This window comes from Staurois parvus, unplaced genomic scaffold (genome assembly GCF_062004578.1).
Source record: "Staurois parvus isolate SC_StPar_1 unplaced genomic scaffold, SC_StPar_1.0 ptg000141l, whole genome shotgun sequence".
NCBI classification, from domain to species: domain Eukaryota; kingdom Metazoa; phylum Chordata; class Amphibia; order Anura; family Ranidae; genus Staurois; species Staurois parvus.
The window spans coordinates 200,920-228,303 of record NW_028317937.1 but is presented as its reverse complement, the minus strand read 5'-3'; the positions used below and the strand labels follow the sequence as shown (position 1 = coordinate 228,303).

The following is a 27,384-nucleotide window of genomic DNA, read 5'->3' as shown; positions in this document are numbered from 1 at the left end:
GTACCAAGAACAAAAACCTCATCAAGAACTCTGTACATGGGGACATAGTCAGATAAACACCTTGCCAAAACAAGACTCACCAGGGAAGAACCCTAAATGGCTATAATGCAACAAGGGTAGGCAGACAGGAAAGTTAAAACCTAACTATAAGCTAGCGAGATGGGATATGGACTAATGGAGCTGAGGATAAGCTAGACACACTGATCAGTTAAACAAGGAACCTCTAGGGCAAATTCTAAGAGAAACCCTTCTGAAAAAATATATCCTGCTTAACCCTGCAAAGTTACAGGCCTAGAAATGCTCTAGAGTCCCTGAATCCAATCAAGCAGCAGGATCTGTGGAACAAAGGACAGGGTGAAACAAGGAATGGTACCAAAAAGACTTCCATCTCAAATCTGGAGATCAACCCAAGTAGAAGGTTCCAGTGGAGTCCTCAAGGCATTTGCTGTCCTTGCAGAGGACTAGATTGTTCCACCAGTAGACAGCCCAGGGAGACACAGGGAGCTCCCCTGATGTCCTTCACCTGCACCTCCATGTCCTAAAGCTACCAGTTGGGAAGAACTAGTTTCCAGGGGATCGTCGTTAAAGAGATTGGTGTGAGTAAGAATAAGATTCACGGACGCATCTACAACCGGAACCGGGCTATCTCACTTTGTAACAGACCCCAGACACCAACGACTGGGTATCTCTGTGAAGAAGCTGCTTCTCAGGCTCTGGAACATGAGACCAGTGAATCTGGCTATTGTTACCCCAAGATCCAGATGGCATCAGATTTGAAGTAAACTAGAGGTAGACTACTTTATTTGAAAACAGATACAAAATATATACACTCAGGGGACAATCCCCCCTCCCTGCATAAGGACACAGGGTGGGGCAATCTACATTTAAGAAACAAGAGACACACAGGTATTCAAACTTCACACCAGCAGCCAGTCCCATCAGGAGGGAGGGCTGCTGGAGACACCCTCCCCCCAACTAAGCTAATACACATAAACACATACATCCCATAATAGTGTGCTCCCAAGCAAGACAGACAATAGAACAATGGGATGCAGTCACATAACATTAAACAATCAACAACCCCCACCCCACCTATCTCCTAAAAATGTCTACACAGTCTAAGACAAAGCCCACACAATATTAGGACAGATCACCCTATAACCCTAAGAGGCACAGGGTGATTTACACATAAGAGGGATATGGGGAGCTGAGACAGGGGTCTCCCCACCTCTCCAAAGTGAGCTGGGTTCCATGGGCCCCCCATCCAAAGTGACTCCCATCACACACTTGATGTAGGAAGGACTCCTATTTCCTTTTTATGGTGAAGACAAATCGGCACCTAGATGGGGTTCCAAGAAACCTACCCAGAATACAATCCCACAATGTAGCAGGAACCACCTGTTCTGGGATAACAAAACATAGTCCCAGAGATTATCATTGTCCACTGAAAAGAGTCCCCAGAGATGGGGAGGTAAGTTCATAGCACCTAATAGTAAAAATGATTAAATGATCTTTTGAGGAACTACAGTACCTGGTCCCCAGGGAGAGACACTTACCTTGGCCTGCATAGGAACTAGACCCTGAACAACAGAGAAAGGGGCTGAGGTAGACTGAAAAAAGTAGGCACCTATAAAGTAAGGCCCTTTAATTCCATGTAGACCAGTTACCAGAAACTTGAGGCTAAGGACTGTTCTTATTAAAGGAGAAATCAAGTAGTCCAGATCACAAGGCAAAGGATCAGCATCAAAAGTCAGGGTCAGTTCAGGCAGCAGAGGATCACAGTTGTGGTGGGTGGAGGCAACAGAGAAATAGCATCAAGCTCACAAGCCAAGGTCAATAACAAGTAGTAACAGAGGTATCACAAGACAGCAGGATTACGTGCAATAATCTCGCAAAGAAACAGAGAGGATTTAAATAGCTGGCCAATCGCCTTGACTGGCCACATGATCAGATGCAGATGAGACTCTTACAATTGCAATACAGTTCTACAGTTCTGCAGAACTATGATAATTTCAATCACTGAAGCAAAGGCTACAGAACAGATAAGTTATGCTCTACTCTGTGGGAGACACAAGATCAAGACCAAGCAGATTCAGTTCCTGGCTGTTTAATAAGAAAGGCCAGGTTTCAAAGATGCTGTGGAATCATTTATTGACGAACTAAACCAGTATATGTCATCTATAGGTGACAGACAGGTTTTAACATGAACCTTGATCCAGATAGATCTTAAAGGCATTCAGTCGCCTAGGGCCAGCAGCAACTGCTCCCATCTAGTATCCCACAATGGGGTTGCCAGGAAAAGGCACTAGGCAAGACATAGGAATCAACTTCATGAGAAGTATCAGATTTGCTGGCACAGCACTAAGGCTTCATATCCCTGTTAGGATAAAAGGTAGTGTAAGCTGGACTCAGAGGGCCTGGTAGGTCAGACAGTCCCTCTGGAGAGAGAGAGATGAATAACACTGAGGGGTAAAACGTGCCATTGATGACCTTACTCACCTCAATGGAAGTGAATCATTAGAGGTGATAAAAGCAGGCAGCTATTATCTGCATTTCTTGCTGTGCCACCCGAGACACTGAATAGCTCCATGCCTGCTCTGTTGGACAAGCTTGCCTTGTTTCTAGTTTCTGGTGAACCTTAAACTCTTTGCTCCACCCATGAACTTACTGATTTAAGCCATATCTCTGCTGGGATTCAGCAGGGAGCTGTCCAGCATCTCCAGCTGTCCAGGTTCAGATCTAGATGGTCATATCAGCTGCCTGCTTTTATCACCTTTAATTATTCACCTCGTTTTAGGTGAGTAAGGTTATCAGTAGCACTTTGTGCTCCTCAGTGTTATTCATCTCTCTCTCCAGAAGGACTGTCTGAAAGGTAGCCTTAGTCCAACTTTGGCTACCTTTCACCCTAACAGGAATACGAACCCTCTGTGTCGCTCCAGCAAATCTGATACTTCTCATAGAATGCCTGTATCTGGCCTTGTTCCTTTTCCTGGCAATCCCATCGTGGCTGTGGCTGTTGAGCTGTGGGTTTACCAACCTTCAGCCGCCCACCGAAATTCTAGGATCATAAACCGACAGCGTTATGCACCCCCTAAAACCAAGGGATCATGCCAAAGACAGTCAGTGGGTCTTGTGATGACTAGGTGTCTGCACAGAGGAAGTCTGACTGTTGCAATGCTCTCCAAAGAAAATTGAAAGGCATCAGGGAAAAGGTATTACAGAGCAACATCCATAAAGCACCAGAGGCAGAAGCAAATGGGACATAAATAGGCGAGGCTGGAAATGTGCAGATTTTGACCTTTCCCCTCAAAAAAAACTTTTAGGAAGTGAGGGGAAATCTCTCCAATGGGGCCACATGAAACAATTAAAATGTATTTGTCTGTATTTCCCCTTTAATATATGTACTTTGGAATACATGAAAATATGTTTTTCTTTGCTTGTCTGCTTGATATGTTCTGCCTTTTTAAATAAAACTGCTTGAAGGAAAGAGAGATCTGTGGGTTGTTCACTTCTTCAGTTTCCAAATAATATTACCTCTACAGAGCTGGGGATTTCTAATCACTGAGAGAAGCTTGGATAATTTTCCCAGAAAATCTTGATTCCAAAGCATAGAATTGTTGCAGCTGTACTACTAGGGGTGGCTTAAAGCATGCTTTAAAACATTCCTCACTGACAAATCAGAGCAATTTAGGCCACCCAAAGATCATCTTAGTACACACCCTACACTGTACTTATAAATCAAGCCTATCTATCATGGGAACACTTGTGAAATTTAAGCTTTCATATTCATGAAGGGCATTTGGTTGATAGCATTTAATATGATAACGATGAAGACAAATCAATTGCATAATTTACCTTAGTTACTATCACTGATACTATGCCTTGTAAAAAGAATATACAAAACAAAATGTAATTATTGCACACAGGAAGAAAGGTGAAGAAAGATTACCCTTGTCAGGTCCTGCTTAAAAAGAAATCTTTGAATTATTGTAAATCCAAACCAGCAAGTAAGTCTTGAATTCACCTCTCTGTTCATCCTGGTTATTATTGCATTTGAAGGTGAAAGAGAGGGGAAATACAGAACTTTTCAGGTGTCACAACAACAAAAGGCAAGGAAAACCCCTCCACTGGGAACACCTGTCCCTTTATTGTCTCTCTAAATTGTAAATTTCAGTCACTTTGGAAAGATATTTTTCTACTTTCCTGTTGCACATGGCCACTAGCGGGTGTGGACCTTCATGTTGAGGAACACTTGTTACAGTACTTTAAGTGGTAGTCCAGGCTGCAACTAAGCTTAAATCTGCTCCCACCACCTTCTACCACCTATACTAACTACCCTGTAGAAGGAAGATGCTTATACTCTCTTATTTTCAGGGTGCTCCGGTCCGGTCACGTGATGGGATCCCAGCAGCTGGCTTCAGGTGAGAGGAGGGACAGCTTGACAGAGCATGCCCCATAGTAAGCCTATGGGTGACATCACCTTTCAGGCATTCCAGATCTTGTCAGCTATCTCTCCTCTCCCCTAAAGCCAGCCCCTAGGGAGATCATGTGACTGGACCAGAGCACCCTGAGAATAGGTAAGTATAAGCATCTTAAATCTACCAGGTAGTTAGAATATGAGTTAGAAGGGGGTGGGAGCAATTTTAAGATCAGTTAGGTCTAAGCAGTCCAGGTTAGCCTCAGTTTGGATTGATGCTTGGACTTAGTAATTCTAAGATATTTAAAGTGCTCATCCTGATAGTGGAAGCAGTGCTTGTAAGAACAAAAGAAAAGGGTGTCTTACCATGCAGAAGCAGCAGCAGAAAATTTAGCCTAGAGAAAGACACCAATTTTTCAAAACAAATTCTTAAAGGAGTTCAAAAGAGGGATCACCACTGCCTTGTTAAGGTGAGATACAGGCAGGTCCACCACAGGTTATGCAGTCCACATTTTAATTCCTTAGGGAATGGATAGAAGGTAGATAACTGCTTATGTATACAGGAAATCCTTTTGGGATGTTTCCACTCTCAGTAAGTTAGAATATCATCAATTTTTTATTTTAATGGGAAAGACCATATATCCTGTGTCACATCACAGGAAGATTAGGACCCATTTGGAGAAAAGTTGTGAAATTTGTCTAACCCATGTATAAAAGCTGTGAACTGCAAATCTGATAGTATAGCTCATATTTATCATGTAATTGTGCAATTAGGTTCTCCATCCTTATTATATGAACAACTCTGGCCCTCTCAGCTATGGAGGAAATAGAAAGTCCTTTTTTGCAACGGAAAAGGGATTCCGGAAGGACAGAAAGAAGTGCAATTTAGGTTTTTCAGGATCATGCATGAAGTGACATAGTAAAATACAAAAAAATACCAGTCCAAAAGGTCCTAGTAAGTGGGCATTCCCACCAAATATGACACATTGTAGCCTTCTAACCTCCAGAAGCTATCTGGGATAGTATATGTCATTCTTTGCAGTGTATAGGGACAGCTGTATCACTTAGTAGGAATTTGTAACTTCATTCCTGTGCTGAAGAAGTCATGGCAAATTTATGCCCGAGGATAAAGGATTTGATCACATCAGTGTAATTTTTGCTAATTTTTGAGCTTGCCTATATTTTGCTTGCCGGACCTTTGACTAAGTGGACATTTGATAAGTGGAGTTAAAAAAACGGAGTTGAAAACAGGAGATTATAACAGGAGTCTACTAACCTGTAAGTAACAACTGATATTTCCTGTTAATATTGTAACTGGGATATGAGTGCTAGCAGGGTTGAAGGTTTTGTGCAGTGCACAGTGTATGCAGCAATGGAGCTACAGCTCCAGGATGGATACCGCTGCGACAGATGTGAGTGGCTTGCCCTTTTGGAATCTCGTGTTAGAGATCTGGAGGAGCAAGTTGCATCACTGGGCAAACCCGACAACCTTGAAAGGGGTCTTCTGCTCTCTGAGCAGGTAGCTAATGGGATTGATGTGGAGGGCGGAGGGGCTAAACGGGATTATCAGGTAGGAAGATGGGTTACTGTAATGAGAGGGAGTGGTAGGGGCTCACAGAAAAGGAAGGCTGGCCCTGGGTTTGAGCACCCAAACAGATTTGCCAAGTTGGGTGAAGATGTGAGGGTGGCAAGCTCAGTGGTGGCAGCCCTGGATGTCACTGCTATCCATAACAGTCGGGAGGGCAGACCATCTGAGAGGGGTGGTGAGGGTAGTGCAGGAAGGCCTAGACAGCTGGTGGTAGTAGGGGATTCTATGATCAGAAGGACTGATAATTTGTCGCCAGGATCGCCTCAACTTAATGGTTTGCTGTCTCTCTGGTGCAAGGGTTCGGCATGTGGTGGATCGGGTTGATAAATTACTGGGAGGGGCTGGGCATGACCTAGCTGTCTTGGTCCATGTTGGAACCAATGACAGAATACATGGAAGGTGGAGGCTCCTTAAGAATCAATTTAAAGAACTAGACTGCAAGTTGAAGGAAAGGACCTCCAAGGTGATATTCTCTGAAATATTACCTGTGCCAATCGCAACTCAGGAAAGACAGGAGGAGATTAGAGAACTCAATGCATGGCTTAAGACCTTGCGTAAGAGGGAAGGATTTGGGTTTCTAGAGCACTGGACTGACTTTTCATTGGGATTCAATCTATATGCTAGAGATGGTCTGCTCCTAAATGGAAGGGTGTCTGCTGTGCTAGGGGAGAGGACTATGGGAAGGCTGGAGGAGTATTTAAACTAGGATTGAGAGGGGAGGGAGAACTAGACTATAACGGGGTAGACAGATCAGACAGGGGTGAGTACTAATTGGTGGATGAATTGGGGAAAGATGGGGGGAAGGCTATGGCAGATGATAAGAAGGTTCCCATGTTACACACAACCAGTAGAATTGGTACCAATTGTATGAAAATAAACAATATGCAAAATTCGTGTGAACAAGATGTCAGTTAATTAACATGTTTGTTCACCAATGCCAGAAGTCTGCCAAACAAAAGAGGTGAGTTGGAAGCTTTGGTGCATGAAGAGAACTATGATTTAATTTGTATTGCTGATTCTTGGCTTCATTGTTCGCATGACTGGGCCATTAATATTCCTGGCTATGTTCTCTTTCGTAGAGAGAGGGCAAATAGGAAAGGTGGTGGTGTCTGTCTCTATGTGAGAAGTGATCTCACAGCGAGTGTGAAAGAGGACCTAGTGGATGGAGAGTGTGATGAGGCTGAAGCATTATGCGTGGAACTGCACATGGGAGTGCATACTACAAAGGTAATCATTGGAGTTTGTTATAGGCCTCCCAGTGTTAATGAGGAGGTGGAAACTCAGCTCCTTGCACAGATCAAAAGGGCTGCAAGGGCTGGGACAGTGATAATAATGGGGGATTTTAACTAGCCAGAAATTGACTGGAGTAATGGTGCTGCAGGAACAGTTAAAGGGCAAAGGTTTTTAAACCTACTACAGGACAATTTTACGGTACAATTCATAGAGGCCCTTACTAGGAATGATGCTCTGCTGGACCTGGTAATCTCAAACCATGCAGAGCTTATTACGAATCTCCAAATAAAAGAACATCTGGGTAGCAGTGACCATAACATGATTTCATTTATTGTTAGCTGTAAACAGCAGCACATATGGGAAAAATAAAAATGCTCAATTTCAAGAGAGCTAATTTTCCAAGGCTGAGAGCTGCTCTCCAAGACTTAGACTGGGAGGGAATATTGACATTGATGAACACAACACAGAAATGGGAGTTCTTCAAAAAGACTGTAGGTGAACACACTGCAAAATATATTCCAATGGGCAACAAGTTTAAAAGGCTAAAAATCAAACCTATGTGGCTTACGGCCAAAGTTAAAAAGGCTATAGATAATAAGAAAAGCGCTTTTATTAAGTATAAAAATGAAGGAACGCTATCATCGTTTAAACATTACAAAGAATATAACAGAATATGCAAAATGGAAATGAAGGCTGCAAAAATTGAAACCGAACGACAGAGTGCAAAAGATAGCAGGACCAACCCCAAAAAATTCTTCCAATATAGTAATAGTAAAAAGGTTTGGTCTGAGCATGTAGGCCCTTTACAAAATAATCTAGAGTGGGTGACTGGGGACAAAGAGAAGGCAAATTTATTTAATACCTTCTTCAGTTCTGTGTATACAAAGGAGCATGGGGCAGCTCTTGTCCATAATGGGCATGGTATTGACACAGCTCCAGATGATCCACATTGCATCACAATTGATACGATCCAAAAATATTTAGACAGTATAAAGGTGAATAAAGCACCTGGATCGAATGGCATACACCCACGGGTCCTTAAAGAATTGAGCTCTGTCTTTTTAAAGCCATTGTTTCTAATTTTTAGGGACTCTTTAATGACTGGCATAGTACCACTGGATTGGTGTAAGGCCAATGTGGTGCCTATATTTAAAAAGGGGTCAAAATCTCTACCAAGTAATTATAGACCTGTTAGTTTAACTTCAATATTTGGGAAGATACTGGAGATTTTAATAAAAGACCACATAGATGAGTTCTTGCTGGAAAAACATATTTTAAGCAACAGACAGCATGGATTCATGAAAGACAGAAATTGTCAAACAAATCTGATTTCTTTTTATGAGGGGGTGAGCAGAACCTTAGACAGAGGGGTGGCGGTGGATGTGGTATACTTGGATTTTACAAAAGCAATTGACACAGTTCCCCACACATGGATAATGTGTAAGGTAAAGTCTAAAGGCTTAGAAAAATCTGTATGTAATGTTGATACAGGGAATATCCGATTGCCTCTCGGGGGATCAGGAAATAATTTTTTTCCCAGCAGGAGCAAATTGGATCATGCTTTGCTGGGGGTTTTTTTTTCCTTCCTCCAGATCAACTGTGGGTATAGGATTATAATTTTTTTTTTTCTATGGTTGAACTGGGTGGACTTTTGTCTTTTTTCAGCCAGATTAACTATGTAACTATGTAAGTGTCAGCAAGTGTACTACTAAAGCCATGTTCCCATTTAACTATATAGTGAGGGCTGTAGGGGTTCAGCAGTCTCAGTAATCAAACTTAATCACATAATGCACAAAAACATCGCAGAGTTAAAAATAGTGCAGTCAATGACCTTCCATGGTTGAATGTTGGTCCATAAGAGATGTTAATGCTTTCAGTTTCCATGCTTCTAACGCAACACATATAGGAGATATCATACTCCTAGGAATCCCAGATGAGAAAATTATTTGTTTCTAGATCCTGGAGAAAATCAGGGTTTTTCATAATAGGTGTTAGGGGGCCACAGATATGTGAATACTGTAAATGTTTTCAGTAGTGAATCCCAGATTTTCAGTTGGGTGAAAAGGTAACAATGCAGAATGGGCATGGGCTGTAGGCAATGTCCATGGGAGTGAAACAGGGAGGACAGGTTAGATTTCTTTTTCCTTTTTTTAACTTGGATTGCTTCACTGTAAGCAGTAGCAACCAAAGCCATGTTGAACTTTGTCAGCTGAAAACTTTCTGTAATCTCTGTTGTTAGTGCTACTGTTTCTAGCTATCCCTGATGACTACAGAACCCCTATATTATGGAAAAGATGAGAGAGGGAGGTGTTTGTAGTCCTGCCTATGGTGACGATGCTGCTTTTCTATAGATACAAATCTGTTAGAAAGGGTTGTCACCCTAGGACAGGGAGTGTGCTACTAACAGGATCAGCAGGAAAAAAACCCACTAGGCTATCCACATACTGCCCATGTACTCACTCCATAGGAATAGCTGAGTGGTAGAAGCTGAAAGCAGCGCTGTCCTGCAATCTCCTATGTCCCTGATGCAGATTACAGACTATCTGGAGGACGGTAGAATTCTCAGTATACAGATTACTCACCGCTCTGGATGGTCTCTCAATGACTGTACGCAGTCTGGGAGTCCTTAATGACACTAAACTGAGTGAGGAACATGCAGTGAATATCCTGATTTAGGGGTCTGGTATGACAGGCAGAGCAGGAAAGTTTACAGTGGGTGCCTGAATCTGGGGCTCCGGTATGAGTATGGATTTTAGTAATGACTGTTGTAGTGACTATCCGGACCTGGGTATACACTGTGGAAAAACATGGCTGCTTTTGTGAATATCCAGGATCTGAGGGACCTGTGTAACAGTGCTAGGAGCTATTGATAGAAGAATCTTCAGTTTGAAAGTCCTAATACAGTAGAGCTGGGGAGATATGCTACCTCCTCATGATGCTAAGCTAAACTAGCTTGTTTAGTACATGCAGAGTTATAGCCACTAAATCTGGTTTTGTGCTTTGCTTTGCATACTGTCTAAACGTCTAGAGGCGGTACTGTAGCTACTGTATACTTATCAATGGAAGACTGATTGAGTCTCCCAAAAAACAATCCCCACCATGAGGACCATATTTATTACAAGGACTTTAGCAACTCTTTTTTAAAGATTCATATATGTTCATGTGTAATGCAGTAATTTTTTATTTACCTTACTTTTCTCAATTCTAATTTCTGAAAGGGAAGATCTGCCTTTATTTTCACCAGCTGATCAATTTCAGCATTGTAGTAAGAATTAAGTTACAGTATCTGTGTCCCCTTTAGTAAAAGTATAGGCTTACAAAGTATGTGACTACAATTAGGCTCCTATTGCATGGCTCTGCCTGCAATATCATTTGTTCAGTGCAGATTTCAAATCTGGGTTACCATAAGGAAATCAATTACAAAAATTATAATTTTTTGACAGCTTTAGAAAAATCAAAACTGCTGAAGATTTAAATTGAAATGTATCTTTTAATAACAATTATAAAATGGTTTGTGTAGGACGCAGGTAAAATAAGTATTGAACACGTCAGTATTTTGCTAGGTAAATATATTTCTAAAAGTTGCTATTGACAAGAAATTTTCACCACATGTTGGTAAGAACCCATGCATTCCATACATACAAAGAAACCAAAGCAAATACGTTCAGAAATTGTGTTATGTGTAATGACACAGGGAAAAAAGTATTGAACACATGAAGAAAAGGAGGTGTAAAAAGGCATGGAAAGCCAAGACACCAGTTGAAAACTATCAGTAATTAGAAAGCAATCCTGCCCCTTGTCAGTGCAAATTAATATTAGCTGGTTCAGTCTCAACTGATGGCCTATAAAAAGGTGTCTCATTACCAAGGTGTCACACAACAAACATCTCATGATGGGCAAAAGCAAAGAGCTCTTTCTCAGGACCTTCACAACCTTATTGTTGCAAAATATACTGATTGCATTGGTTACAGAAGGATTTCTGAATGTTTCAGTGAGCATTGTTGGGGCCATAATCCGGAAGTGGAAAGAACATTATTTCACCATAAACCAGCCATGACTAGGTGCTCCTCACAAGATTTCTGACAGATAAGTGAAAAGAATTATCAGAAGACTTGTCCAAGAGCCAAGGACCACTTGTGGAGAGCTTCAGAAAGACCTGGAATTAGCAGGTACAATTATTTTAAAGAAGACAATAGGTAACTCACTCAACCCCCATGCCCTGCATGCATGTTCACCACGCAAGACTCCATTGCTGAAGAAAAAGCATGTTGAAGCTCGTTTAAAGTTTCCTGCACAACATTTAGACAAGCCTGTGAAATACTGGGAGAATATAGCCTGGTCATATGAGATCAAAATTGAACTCTTTGGATGCCGTAATACACACCATGTTTGGAGGTCCAATGGCACTGCACATCACCCCAAAATCACCATACCAACAGTGGAGTTTGGAGGTAGAAACATCATGGTGTGGGGCACTTTTTCATCATACAGTACTGGCAAACTTGATGTCACTGAAGAAAGGATGAATGGAAAAATGTACTAAGACATTCTTGATAAAAATCTGCTGCCATCTACTAGGATGATGAAGGTGAAATGAGGGTGGACATTTCAGCAAGACAATGATCCCAAACACAAAGCCAAGGAAACTCTCAAATGGTTTCAAAGAAATAAAATAAAGCTGCTATGATGGCCCAGCCAATCACCTGACCTGAATCCAATAGAAAATCTATGGAAAGAATGAAAGATCAGAGATCACAGAAGAAGCCCACAGAATCTTCAAGATTTGAAGACTGTGTTGAGGAATGGGCCAAAATCACACCTGAGCAATGCACGTGACTAGTTTCTCCACACAAGAGGCATCTTGAAGCTGTCATTATGAACAAAGAAGGATTAATTATTTTTCCCTGTGTTATTCCATTTTATTACACATAACTTAATTTCTGAATTTATTTGTTTTGGTTTCTTTGTATGCATGGATTGCATAGGCTATTACCAACATGTGTTTTTAATTTAATTTCAGTAGCACCTTTAGAAATGTATTTACCAAGGAAAATGGTGACGTGTTCAAGACTTATTTTACCCGATATATATATATATATATATATATATATATCATAAAATATATGTTGTGACAAACTAAGAGACCACAGGTGATAGTCATGAACAGGGTGCATCTGGGACTAATTGATAAATCTGTTGCAATTTATAAAGATAATACAGATAAAAGGGCTCCGGAATGAGACAGTTGAGCAGACAGGAAAGTGGGGTCCTATCTCTTTAGAATTCTAGAGCTTGGCCAAGAAGAGATTAAGTAGGTATTCTGGCCACCAATACTTATCTCTTGCAGAGCCCCAGATGCTTGAATAAAGTAGAGCTCTCAGTTTATTGGTACAATGCCAAAGAGGATTGAAAGCTATGTGTTTTGTTTATTAGACCCATACAAGGAAAGACTTAATGTTCAAGTCCAACTGTGGCAGCTTAACAATTATACACTTTTTGCCCCCCCACTCCAAAACAGATGCATGATATATTGATCATGTATTCAAGGAGATCATACTAAGCATGTGTAAAACGTACCTTACTCCACAGTCTCATATGCCACTTCCAGTAGTGAAGACTGGTCCCACAAAGCCTCTCTATGGCCACATTGTACGTGAAGAGTTCCTACCCACACTCTGGAAGGAGTGAAAGCAACCAGAGTGCTAACCCCTTCTGAACAGTGAACAATGGTGAGTTTTTTTTTTCTTTTTCATCATCCCCTAGACAAAACCAACAATTTAATTTGCATCAGCTGGGGGTCACAAAATTTATAATTTTTTGAGGGCCCCCCAAAAAAAGGAGATAAGAAAACTGCAATTTCCTTGTGGACCTACTTGTGAGACCCTGTCCTAAAAGAGTACTAAAAAGATTTGCTTGGACTGTTATCCTGAGATCCCTGCCTCTTACCCTTGATATTTGATGCTAATCTCTCAGAATGCATATATTAAAGTGAAGTATTCCTTTAAATAGTACTAAGGAACTAAGGGATACTAATTATTGGAATCTGATATTACTTTTTTATGCACTCTTATTAACTTTTCAGATATTAAAGAAACATGTCTAGAGACAAAATAAATCCAAAGGTAAAATGTAAGGGCTATAGCCAAGACCAGACTGTGAGATAAGTATGTCACCTCTGGTTTTATGGCAAACAGAAGTGACAGGCAGCCATGGAAGAATACAAATAATACCTTGCTGGTTACAAATGCTATTAGGGAAATACAGATGGCGTAAAATGTCTGTCAGTAACCTGTGTTCTTGACAAGACTGTGTTGCTGCAGTTCCAGTATATATCAAGGACATCTGTTATCTACCAGGGGTGCCAGCCTGACAACAACATGGCATTGTCTTCCATGGGTGCCTGCCTGACAACAGGACTGTCTGGATACAATTCCAACTCTTTAGGCAAGTAATGGAGAAGAAGCCTGATTGTTAGAATACAGTGTTCATGTATTTTCAGTGCAACAACTACATCAGTTTTCAGAAGAGATATATTCTTCAACCAGTAGATGGCAGTGTTTATAAGTGTGTAACTGCATCTATGGTATACTCTATGTATTTTTTTGGAAAAAAGCTTCCTCTTTCCTTGTTCCAGTGAAGCAGAAAAGCACATGTGTACTGTGCACTGTCTGTTCTTTAGGGCTATATACAACATTTCTAACAATGATTCATTAAATCACTTTTAACTGTATGTCTATACGTAATGTACCAACAACAAGCATACACAATATGGCATCTGATTCTAAGAGAATTGCCTTATTTGCATATTGCATGCTTCCTGAAACCAATCTCTTCCAGAGAACACTATGTGTTGTTCCACATGCCAATAAAAGGTTTTGTAAACCAGACTACGGTAACTATGCCCTTGCTAACATGCTACCAGTATTATTTTAAAACTGTACTTCCACACACTGGTATATAAAAGAATTACAAGGAAAAAGCCCCGCAGCTGAAATGCAAACCATTAGAGATCATTATACAATGTTTACAAGTGTTATTCCAGCTGTATGTTAAACCTCTGTTCATTCATACATATTCAGATGTGGCGGAGCATGTGTGCATTGTTGCGCATTTCCACATATTCTGTTTAAGGCAGACATTCATTTCAAAGGAAATGCACCAAAGAACTACATGACCCTTTTGAAAAATTTCCACACATTAGCTGCATGTGTGGGGGTGCCATTAAGAAAAAGGGATGCGTGTTTTTGTAACAGAGGGAAAGCATGTGGTTTTGCACTCAATCTCACAATGCACAAATGTGAATCTAGCTTTAATGGTTTGTTACCAACAATGCTATAGTTTAAATAGAGCTAAAGGCGGTATGTTTTGGATAGAGTAAGGGAGGGTTATTGCTACTGTCATTTTCTTTTGCCATCTGTGTCCCATTGGGGAGATTTCCCCTCAAATCCTGTCCCATAGCCAAACATAGAAGTGAGAGGAAATCCATCCAAAGTAAGGGAATCCATGGTTGACACCAGGGTCACCAGAGCTAGTGTTCTTGTTGGAATATTTTCCCTTTTTTCCTGTTCTCATGACAGCCCATAAGTTGGGATGTCCTTTCACTTTTATGCTGTGTGATAGCAATTAACAGGACAATTAGAGAGGGTGAATTTCCCTAACAGGCGCATGTATAGCAATAAAAAACATGACAGGTGTTCTAATCCCTCTCCACTATATCTAAAAAACAAATGTCTCGCCTTTATGCTTTAAGCACAGGGTTCAGTTAATATTTCTTTACACTGATCATGTTCATGGAACATTTGTATTTCCCTTATATTTATTATATTCTCTCTTTGATCATGGTGGTTCTTTGACTGTATTCTTTTTTTAACATATTGCTGACCTATTAAATATGAATATATTGCATATATAGAACTGTATTACTCTTATAAATGTAGACATGGTACTGTCGTGGGAATTACAGCACATAAGTTGTTTCTTGGGAAAACAAAAAGAGTTTTGTGCAATGATGTACAATTGAAAGCATTATTCAAGATATCCTGAAGGTGTTTTCCTGTATTACATATGTTTTACTATTGTCTTGGCCACACTGAATGTCTGGTATGTTGGTATTCATTTAGTAGGTGGTGTGGTATGCAACTCCTCGTTGAGTGCAAGCAACTAAATTAAGTGCGTCATTTCATATTATGTCTTTGTCCAAACTTGAAAGTAAGCAAGGAGACAGTGTTTCACCTTGCTGGGAAATTGACTTAACCAACTATTGCTACACTGGAAGTAATTATGTGTCTTTTTTAGAAATAGATCACTTGAACGATTTCTGTGCTCATGGTCTGATGACAAAACACTTGCCCAATCACTCTGAGTGTTGCTCACCAACTGCACCTTGTAGTTTGCATGCTCCTTTGAACATTGTGACACATTGTTTTACAGTTATTGTAGAATCTCAATAGTAGAAATGAAAAAAAAATGCTTAGAAAAAAATGGTGTTCATTTAACCCAAGCATAACAACACACACTGATAGTTACTCAAATGTAAAAACCCAGGAGTGGTACTTCACTGGTTAGAATTTCTTATTAAAGAACTCCTGGGAAATTAATATCTGCTGTACTGGTGGAGGTAAGTATAATGTGCAAGTTACACTTACCTTTGTGGTGGCTTTTACTAAATATGCTACTGTGAAGTTCAGCAATTCTCACTATTCACCTTCTGCCTGCAGGCTTTGGTCCCTGGATTCTGCTGAAAAACTAAGTGTACAAATCGATATGGGGGGTTGCCAGCTTCCCAACACAGAACAGGGCAGTGCACAGGGACCAGGGCATGTAGGTACAGAAAAGGAGAGTCAAGGTTTTGCAGCACCAGATCTAGCGAAGGATTAATGCAGCACATCTGGCAAACAGTTAAATAGACAAATACATATATAAAAGTTGGCACACACTAGCTGAATATTTATTCAAGCATTGGAATTACCTCTCTTGTAAGTGAATAGAGGCAAGAAGGTACAATACATCTAGGTGAGCTTATAAAGCAAACAGAATAACAATCACCAATTTGGTGATAATCACTTGTATTCCGAACAGTAGACAAAAGATGAAGAGACCCAGAATGTGCAGACTGCAGGTTTGGGATTGCTACCCTCCCTATGCTGTACAGTTATAAAATACAGCAGATGTGACCAGATTTCTGGAGTATGTGTGTTTCTTCAGAAATCTTCAGCAGGTAACATTACTTTATTTATGTGTTTTAGCTGTATATTTAAATATTTGGCTGAACTGTTTACAAATCTAGGCAGTTAAAATGGGGCACAGCAAGTACGGGAAAGGTTTGATTCAGTGAAGAATAAACCAGTGGTCTCCAAACTGTGGCCCCAGGGCCAGATGGGCCCTTTGCTTACCTTTATTTGGCACTTGAGGCACTATTTTTCCCACTGATACAAGGCACATATTCCTCCCACTGACACCAACAAGGGGACACTATTTCTCCTACTGACACCAACATTGGAGGACTATTTCTCCTCATAATATACCAAAGATGGAGCACTATTCCTCCCACTGATGCCAAGACAGTTTCTACTCCGAATGGCCACTATCTAGCCCCCCTAAAGTCCAAAGTAAACTGGCCCTTTGTTTAGAAATCTTAGAAACTCCTGGTATATACAATCAGAACAATAACAAATATAGGCAGCTAAAAGCATGCACATCTCAAAGCTGTTTCCAAAAAGACAAGCTCCCCCTCCCCCCCCCCCACTTTTCAAGCCCTTTTATTGTTCAGAGATACTGCCGATCACAATAAAAAACAAATTGCAGGGTTTGGAAAGTGGGAGAAAGCAGGTACACTGCTGTTACATGAAAAGTCAAGATATGCATGCCCTTCAGCTACCTAAATCTCTGGATCTATTAATGTGGTTTTCGTGACAGTAATTTGGTTTATGCATTTTTTCATCATGTGAACTGTCTAGGTCTGTGAAGTGCTTACTTTAAAGTGGCTTTCCATAAAGAAAAAAATGTACTGTAGCACTCAATTATAAATGAGTGTGCATTTAAAGTTTTTGTTTAGTCCCCATGCAAAGCCCCACAAATACTTGATGATACCGTCAGTGAAGTCAACCTCATGCAGGTTCCTGTGATGGTGTGGCAATGATGCGTCACTGAATTCAGAACAGAGTTGCCACTGTCATGTAGGATGAGCCCGCTGGCAATAAAGTGGGAAGAAAAATGTTGAAGGGAGCATGAAGATCAGCATTGTCACTTCTGCTTCACAAGCTTGTAGCTTGTCAATCAGCACCTGGCTACACCTAGTCCTGCCCACTGCTTTCTGTATTGGCAGAATTGACTGTGCTGCTGAAACCTGCTTTTAGCTGCAGTGTCTCAGAGGGAGAGCATGTGAGATGTTTTTTTTTGTTCACTTTATGAGTCTTGAGCATCACTTAGTAACTGGATTTATTAAGCTTGTGCATCAACTAGTAACTGAATTTGGGATGTGTTTAGACTATCATACAGAAGCCCTTAGTTGTACTTTTTGTGGTGATACAACAACCCAAATATTTTGCAAGATGAAAGCATATTTCAAAACTGGTTTGAATCCACAACTTCCTCAAATTTCTGGACAATGGTTTGTAAGTGACAGGAGTGCATTTATATATCATTGACAAACCTTACTCTATTTCAGATGGTTAAAACACAAGCAATTGAAGGAGTATCAGAAATACAACAATCTCTTTTGCCACTGACTTATAACAGAAGATGACAGACAAGGGGTTGGCAGAAAGAAAATCTTTGCTTGTTTTGCTGACTGTAAGACTTTTTGAAGATTAGCACACTAATCTCTGAATATTAGTTATACACTTTTCTCGACTAGTTACACCCAATAGACCAATAGGAAAAAGCACCTACCACTGCAATTATATCATTTAAAAAAAAAAAGTATAGTATGTCAACTGTATAAATTGTCAGGCAATTGCACAACATATTAGAAAAAACAAAATAATGTATGGCATAAATAGTGGCCAAAAATTATTGTGCCAACGCTAATACTCCTTAACCTAATAATATAATTTAGAAAGAGAGAGGGAGAGAGAGAGAGAGAGTGCAGACAGCTGTTCACATCCGTTCCAAATCTCTTTTTTAAACTACTTATTTATTGCTAACAATATAGAACGATGTAAAGAAGATATCACACATCTTAAAGCCAAAATAGATATAAAAATATGCTATCATGATGGTGTTTATACTCCCCAATCACTTACCTGCGGCCTTTTTCACCACCCTTGGCTCTGGGATCAATCAGCACCAGTCTCTCTGGCTGCTGCAGCCTCAAGTCATTCATTTAGTGACAGTGTCACTTTCATCACCAAATAATAGCTTCCTGCTAACAATTTCACATTGTAGAGAAGCTGACAGGGAACCCAACTGATGTCATTGACCAGATATGGCCATGTTCATATTTGGTCAATGACATCTCCCAGTTTCCCCAGCACTGTGTTGACATTCCAGCTGTGAACTGTCATTTGTAACAGCAGTAACGATGGGAGAGGATTGTTTTGGCATGGGTCATCCTGTTAGATTCCAATAAATCCCCTCAGCAGACCCTCCACATCCACCGGCCAATGATGGGGGATAAGGCACTATGTATGCATCAACAAGGGGCAAGGTGCCTTGCCAGGAGGGGTGCGTTTGCTGCCCCCCATTGCAACAAACACTCCCAATGAGCATGTGGCATGGTATGGTTGAAGAGGCAGAGGCCTACACTTTCTGACCCCTCCCCCCCAATTCCTGGCCAGCCAGGCTGTATGCCTGGATAAAGGTCTGGCATGGATTTTGAGGAAGACCCCATCCATTTTTTTTCCTTAAAGGCATATTACATTTTTGTGAACAATGTGTCCATTTAAGATGAAAAAATCATTGAGTCCACTCAAGATCCATACTCAACCTTTTTTCAGATTTTATCCTCCTTGAAAGGGAATAGTGCACAGCCTTTGGGTACCGGATTGCATAGTTCACTTTTTTCAACATGTATTATTTGCTTGAACTGCTGGGGATTGCTAGTGCCCTCTTAAAAGGTTCATCAAATAAAATGAAAGATTGTAGTGGAGCCCCTGTGAACTTTTTCTGCCTTTGCAACTCTATGGGAGGTAACACAAGACCAACAGAAGTTGGCTATGTCTGTAAGCATGTTAGGCCAAAAAGAAAATCTGTATCAGTTGGTCTTAGTGATTCCCAAGTGACCTGCTAGGGAAAACGTGTGCCCAAACTTCAACTATGTCCCCTAAATTAGCTGAATACAATGAGCTGCCTTTTGACCATTTCTGCCTCATTCAGTGGGCAGGTCCTCCCTGCTTCCCATTAACTCAGTAAACTATGTGTTTCTCTCCCTCCACTGGAGGGCCTGATTTTCTCTAGTCCAGGGATCTCCAAACTCTCCACTTTACTGTCCCTCAGACTTTAAGGGGGCCAGTTGTGCCCAGTGGGAGTAAATAGAGCTAAATCTTTGGTCTTAGGGGGAGAAATAGTTGGTGCCAGTGGGAGGAATAGTGCCCCATTGTTGGTGTAAGTGGAAGGAATAGTGCCCCATTGTTGGTGTCAGTGGCAGGAATTATGCCCCATTGTTGGTGTCAGAGGCATGAATAATGCCTCAAAGGGCCAGATAAAGGCAAAGGGCTGCATTCAGTCCCAGTGCCACAGATTGGAGACCACTGCTCTAGACTAAGGTCAGTTTGCAGTGCTTGCTCAAAAGCAGAACTACAAGTCCCAGCCAACTGTCCAGTGGTAAATGAGGACATCAGCTGAGATGTTCTGAGCAGTGCATATTTCCGCTAAAACACATGGTGGCAGTTACCTGATCAATTAACCTGACCCAGTGACTATCAGTCACTGTCTGCTTAGATTGTTGACCCAGCGAAGAAAAATCTCTGAGGCTGTTAAATCCCAGGAATAAATCCTTAAAATCCAAAATGAACTGGAACTCTAATTTTTTGGAAGACACCTTTTGGAGTCTTCTTTCTCAATACTTGACCCTCTTCTCAATAATGTCACAGTCCTGCCACTTTACAATTTTGACACACCCATATTCAAGTGTTGGCACCCTAATTCTTCATAGGAAAACAGCTGCTTTTTGTCCCAATATTTGGGTTTGCTTTTGCTGCTGCCATAATGTCCTGCTACTAGTCAATATTAGAGCAGCATACTGTACACATAAAATGTGATGAAAAAAGGTCCAGCATGGCTCTGAAATGTTGGTGTTCGATGTCCATGCTACTTAAATGAAGCTATCATTACTTGCATCTTTAATGGTTGATGTGTCAGCATCTGTTTAGATTTGACTTCATGGTGCCTCCATAGATGTGCACCTACAACTCATATAGTTTAGTAGGGTGTGTGGGATGGACTTTTACTTAGGAACATGTAAGCCTGTTCTTAATGTTGCAAGATATGGCTGTATTTGATATTTTATGCACTTAATGTTTGTAGGAAAACATATGCCTGTGCCTTGTTTCTCAATATTTGGGCATGATCTTGCTGATGCAATCGTGGTGTAAACTGCTTTTGTGCAAAAAAGAAGTCCCAAACTTTTGTGGCACTGGCCAATTTCTAATTTGTCATTTAAAGGATTTGTGTATTTTCCACATTGCTTTCAAATCCATATGAAAAAGACACTATTCACAGTACTTGTTTTTGGCATAGGCACAGTTACAACTTGGCAGTACCAGCTTCCAGTGCCTTTTTTTTAAATAGCTTGCCTAATGGTCAGAAAATGGTCAGAATTTAGACAGAATTGATCAAGATCTGCCTCTGCACACTTCAAACCATGGTAGCAATGTAAGTGGCAGAATTACCAGCATTTTATTGCAGTGCCACTACAACAGACCACAGGAACTGATGTATATATAGGGACCAATATTTAAAGCCAAAAATCTTAAGAATGCTGACAGGAGAGCAATAATGTAAAAGATAAGGCACATTGAATAAGGGTAACGTTTGCTGAAAAAATAAACATATTTCTTCAGTATCAGCATTTACCCACAACTGCACGTATGAGACAACTCCCTAAACGCGAAAATAGCGCTTCAGAGAAATACACCGTAAACTGTATGTGGCACCTGCTGCTGGGATGTGGGAAAATATCAGGGATTTTATGCTAGAGTAATTTGCAGCCACTAAATGTCCATGTGCTTGAGGATTAAGTCGGATAACCTATGATTTTAGCATTAAAAATTACCATAATTTACACTAAAAAAATCATTAGTTCTTTGCAAACAATATCTGACTTTCTGCTTCTAGTTCTTTGATCATCAGAAACTAGACAATGAAGATAAAACTTCACTTGACCTCCTAAAAAAAAAGGAGAAAAGGTAATTGGCTGCTTTCCTAAAAATTAATACATTTACAATACAAGGCTACTACTGTATCTATTACTATGGGGTGCCATTACAATAAATGGCACCCCCATGCATCTGCTAAACAGCAGCGTGTTTTTGCTCTGGGTGCAGGAAGGCATGCTTTTTACACGTTTTCCCACACCTGCTTAGGTTGTCTGCATTCTGGATGAAGTAGTAAATCAGACACCTTTGAACAGCAGCATTGTCAGTCTGGGGACAGGGTAGCATTAAACAAGAAGATTTACATGGATAACAAAATGAAGCTGAACACTTTATAAGCAGTTACAGAAAACAGTTTTTTTTTCTTTCAGGATAAATATTTTACATAAATGAATAAAAGCTAACCATTGTAAGCCACCTTGACAGTGTTCAATGGTTTGTCTCATCCCTCTCACTACTGCTTTGTCTGGACAGCTTGGCCTGTTTGAAAAATAGCAGGCTTACTGACTGGATCACCAAGTGAAAAAGAAGGAAAAATTTAAAAACAAGAAAACTAATTCAGCCAATACATCTAAGAATTGGTAAGCTACAAATTAACACATTTTAGTTTTTAGATCTTATACTGCTTTAAGTCACACTGATTGAATGGGTACCTTCTAATGTTTTCAAGATGGCTCCTGCCTTGCTTTATTAAAAGGACACTCAAATCTGCTGCATCTTGCACATATATTAATACCCGAAGGGTGCTTTACAGACATTAGAGAATGTTTTCCCAATCCTTCCTTGTACGTTTAGCTCCCACCCCCAAACAAACCTAGCCAAACCTGATCAAGGGGAAGCTAAGTGGCTGGTATAGATTTTCCTGGCCAGTACTATTTTATCACCCATTCAAGTCATCCAATGCATAATCGCAAGCTCCTAGATTAATCTGTCACTAATTGTTCAGCAACCTGGTAATGCACGCTTGGCCATCCACCATCTTATGTGTTTAGGCTGTTTTACACTTCAAATTTGTTCACAATACTAAGCCAGAATTTTGTCACATTTAATTCAAAACTAGCTGGCAGAAGATACCTAAGAAAGAAATATACTGATGATTGAAAGCTAGTGATAAATACGTGATGATGAAGGTTGTGTGAGTGACTGAATCCTAGCAGAATAAATATTCAATCTACATGTATGCATATATGTTATAAAGTGATGAAGCATAAAGTGATAGAAGAGTATATAAAAAAATGTTTTCATTATAATAATAATAATACAAAATATAAGTGCACAGTAGAATATAATACATTTTCATCTATTTGTTCATATGTGCGTCCCATTAGCAACAATTATAAAACAGCTTTCATGTAAAGACATTTTATGATGTTATTGTGTTTAAGTTTGCTTTTTTTTTATTCAGCACTTGTGGAATGTTTAAGCTTTTCTAATATCTCTAACTAACAGCTTTTTATTGCTATCGATGGAGTAATCGGAAGTTGTGTTTGGCTTCTGTGTGGCTGAAAACATTCCTGTGCGCACCAGCGGCTTGATGTGTGTGTCAGCTGAAACATAGCAGCTGCCAAAAGAAATTGTTGATTTCAGAGAAAGACTCACGTGGCAATAGGTTAGTAAATAAATGTTTAACTGTCTCCTGTGATTTGTCACTAACTATATAGATCATATTGTGAATGCATTAACATCAATCAGCAAAAAGCTATTCTCAATCAGGTGTTGTTATTCTCTTTTCCATGTTTAATCTGTTTAACCTAAGCATTCACATATTGGGGTGGATTTACTACAGGCAAATAGACTTTTAAATTAGCATTGGAAATTGCAGTTTGCGAGGGAATTTTTTTCCAGAGCTTAGTGAATGAGTTGAAGCCTCGTTTCCATCATCAAACCATGTGCAAGAAATTTTTTTTTTTTTTTAATTTTCCATGTACATGATTGCGTATTCCTTCCAAAGTAAAATTTCACCACATTAACTAAGCTCAAGGGAAAATTCCCTTGCGAACAGCATATTTGAATTTAGTATATCAACCCCAATAACTCTTATAGACCAAAAGTGTACATCCACTGCCCCAGGAACCTTAGAAAACACTCCTTGAAATACTGTCAGCTGTGGGCTCCATTTGTGTCCCACCAGCTGCTGTCTCCACATCCACTTCTGTCTGTTGACTGTCGGCACTGTGTGAGGCTGTCTGAGAAAGAGGCACTGTTTCACACACTTCCTCGGTGAACAAGTGTTATTGCAAGAGAAGTCTGCTGCTGATGGGACCCTGATAGAGTTCACACCAGCTGACAGGTAAATATTTCTGCAGCGCAAGTCAAAACTTGAGGTTGACTTTAATCAATAACTCATATTGCTGTAGGAAAATATGTAAACAATATCCACTATACATAAAGCAAATCCCATACCACCAACAAATGAAAAGTATGCAATGGATAAAATAATCACGCATGGGCTGAAAGAGAGATGCTGTTTAGCACATTAAGGATTTATGAAACTTGGCAGAGTAGAGACTTAGGGGTGCAAAGTCTGTTACACTGCAAAAGCTGAGGAAGTGGGGTAGTGTGTACAAAAGCAGTTGCCTAGTGTCTACAGCAGGGATGTCAAACTGTTGCAAAACTACAAGTCCCTTGGTGCCTCTGCCTTTGGGAGTCATGCTTGTAACTGTCAATCTTGGAGTGCCTCATGGGACCTGTAGTTTGGCAACAGTTTGACACCCGTGGTCCACAGTGACCAGAATTCATTATGGATAACTAATAGATACAATGTTGAAACACAATGCATGTGGTTGCGGCACAGTGGTGTTGGTTTTTAGACGTTAGAACGCACATAACTCTTTATAGTTGACCACCCCCTCCTCCTTAAAAAACTATACTCCCTTGGCATCAGAGACTCCGCTGTCTCCTGGCTCTCCTCCTATATATCCCAGCGCTCCTTCAGTGTTACCTATAACACTGCCACCTCCCACTCTCTCCCCCTCTCTGTTGGGGTGCCCCAAGGCTCTGTTCTCGGGCACCTTCTCTTCTCCATCTACACCTCCTCCCTTGGCCAACTGATACACTCCCACGGCTTCAACTACCACCTCTACGCCGATGACACGCAAATCTACCTCTCTATCCCTCGCCTCACCCCTTCAGTCTCCGCCCGAATCACCTGCCTACTGAACGACATATCAGACTGGATGTCACTCCACTTCCTCAAATTAAACCTTTCCAAAACCGAGCTCTTAGTTTTCCCCCCAGCCCATGCCCCCCCCTAACCTCTCCATCACGACCAATAACGCCACCATCAGTCCCATCCCACAAGCCAAAGTTCTAGGTGTCACTCTAGACTCCAATCTATCCTTCCAGCCCCATGTCCAATCGCTGGCCAATTCATGCAGGCTCCACCTCCGCAACATCTCCAAAATACGCACATTCCTAACCTCAGACACTACTAAACAACTCATACACTCCCTTATTATCTCACGTCTGGACTACTGCAACTCCCTTCTCACCGGCTTACCTCATCACAGACTATCCCCGCTTCAGTCTATCCTGAACTCAGCGGCCAGACTCATCCACCTTACCAACCGCTCTGTATCCGCCACCCCCCTCTGTCATTCCCTCCACTGGCTTCCGATTGCCCAACGTATAAAATTCAAACTACTAACACTGACGTACAAAGCTATTCATAATACTGCCCCAAACTACCTCACCGACCTGATATCCAAATACCACCCAACACGTACTCTTCGCTCCTCAAAAGACCTCCTACTCTCCAGTTCCCTGGTCTCCTCCTCCCATGCCCGACTTCAGGACTTCTCCAGGTCTTCCCCCATCCTCTGGAAGTCACTACCCCAATCCATTAGACTGTCATCTACCCTCCTCACCTTTAGGCGCACCCTGAAAACCCATCTCTTCAGGGAAGCCTACCCTGCCCTCACCTAACAGCCAATCTCCTCCACTCCTTCTTCCACTCCATCCCCCACAGCCATTTCCTCCTGTACCACTATCCTCTCCCTCCTAGATTGTAAGCTCCAAGGAGCAGGGCCCTTGAACCCCTCGTGTATTGCATTGTATTGTATTGTATTGTTACTGTATTGTCTCATGTACTGTCCCCCACTATAATGTACAGCGCTGAGCAAACTTTTTGGCGCTATATAAATACTGTATTATAATAATAATAATAATAATAATAATAGAGTAAAGCTTGTGTAAACAAGCCCTTATGCAGTGCTCAGAGGAAAATGGGTCTACTTATAATGAGCTTGGTAAGTGAATGATCAACCGTCAATAGGGGACCAGAAGGCCCACACCCAGATTTAAGTATCACCAGCTTATAAGAGGAAATAAGGCCTTGTTCAGCCCTTAGTGTAGTATAATCTGTTGCTTTCGAAGTGTAGCTTAGGTGTGGTGGTAATGGTCCAAGAATACCTATTATTGTGTTCCTTAATTGCTACAAGTTTAAACAGCTCCATTCCTAAACGGGGAGAAATTAAAATTCACTTTCATGTGTTGTAAAAAACTAGAGAGAACACATAAGACTTAATAAGCTCTAAATTATTCACTGGCAAAAAAGTCCTATTTCAGTGCAAAAACAATCACAGAGTTATAAAATTAATTTGTCTACATACATACATACAGTATTTTCAATATTATAATGTACAAAAGACAACAGTATAAGGGAAACGGGTGTTACATACTTTTGCATTTTCCATAGTACATGACCTCCAGGTCTGGCTGTCCACGGCATTTGTGCGTGATAAGTTCACATTCATCCTGGTAAGTGTTCCCATCAGAGCCACATACAGGAATATCACTGTTGAGTCCTGAACAGTCAGGGGCGCATTCACACTGAGGACGCCCATCTTTCAGAATACATGTCTTTCCAGTGGGGCACTGGACCCCATCACAGCTGTCTGCATAAAAAAAATAAGATTAAAAAATCCTTGAGCTGAAGGGCATGCAGGCAATGCATTTTACAGATGCTGTAATCATGTTTTATTAAATGTGATGTCACATGCAGCCCTTCATATTCTCTGTCTCTGGGAGGGAGTAACACGGGGCCCTAGGATCCTTATTACAAAGGGGAGGCCCTGTCCAATCTTGTAGCTGGGCTTACAAAGCATGTAGAAACATGGGCAAAGTACTACACGTACTTTGTTCCCTAAGGAACAGAGCGCTGAAAAAACTGAAATGAGAGCTCTTTTGTAAGCCATGAAGAATTTTCCTGTACATTTCCTTAAAAGAGTGTAGTCTGATGGTCAGATCTAACAATTAGGTTTTGAGGTTTCCATATTATTAGGTACATAAAAAAGAAGGTTTAGCACATGTGCAGTACCCATGCCATCACCAAATTCTAACATCTTGCCTCTACTTAATTTCATCCATACAAGTCATATTTGTGGCTCACCTCTGCAGGGCTTACAGTTGACCAGTCCGAGAAATCCCAGCAGGCCTATTTTGTTCATGGGGTCAGTATAGTTGGACCAGGCAGTGTCTAGGTGTCCATCTCCACAACATTCATCCCATGTTACTGCTGTTAACAGCATCAAGCTGCAGGTTGAACTTGAACCTTGTAGGAGCCAGCATGTTCCCCCTGCAGAAATACACCAGAGAAACACCTTCATCTCAGTGCTACATCTAATGTAGTATGGAAAAAACAATGAAACAAAAACATGCAAAACACATTTAACAGTGCTTTGCACCAATTATTTTTAGTTAACTGGAAAACAAATTGGATTATGTGTGATAGTTTTATATCAGAGCATTGGAACTCAATAATACTTTATGCTGGAAAATAACATGTAACACATAAAAAATTAAACATACAATCCAAAATGTAACCACTACATTTA

The 27,384-nt window shown here is 40.8% G+C and overlaps 1 protein-coding gene across 1 annotated transcript in view; it reads right to left on the bottom strand.

Annotated features, from left to right (window-relative positions):
- Window positions 1-27,384, bottom strand: part of FSTL3 (follistatin like 3) — a 67,763-nt gene that overhangs the window by 25,093 nt on the left and 15,286 nt on the right. The window contains exons 2-3 of the mRNA XM_089673558.1: window positions 26,940-27,125; window positions 26,230-26,445 (exon numbers count right to left, since the gene is read on the bottom strand). Of these exons, the coding sequence (XP_089529684.1) occupies window positions 26,230-26,445; window positions 26,940-27,125 (402 nt within the window). The remainder of the gene's footprint in view (window positions 1-26,229; window positions 26,446-26,939; window positions 27,126-27,384) is intronic.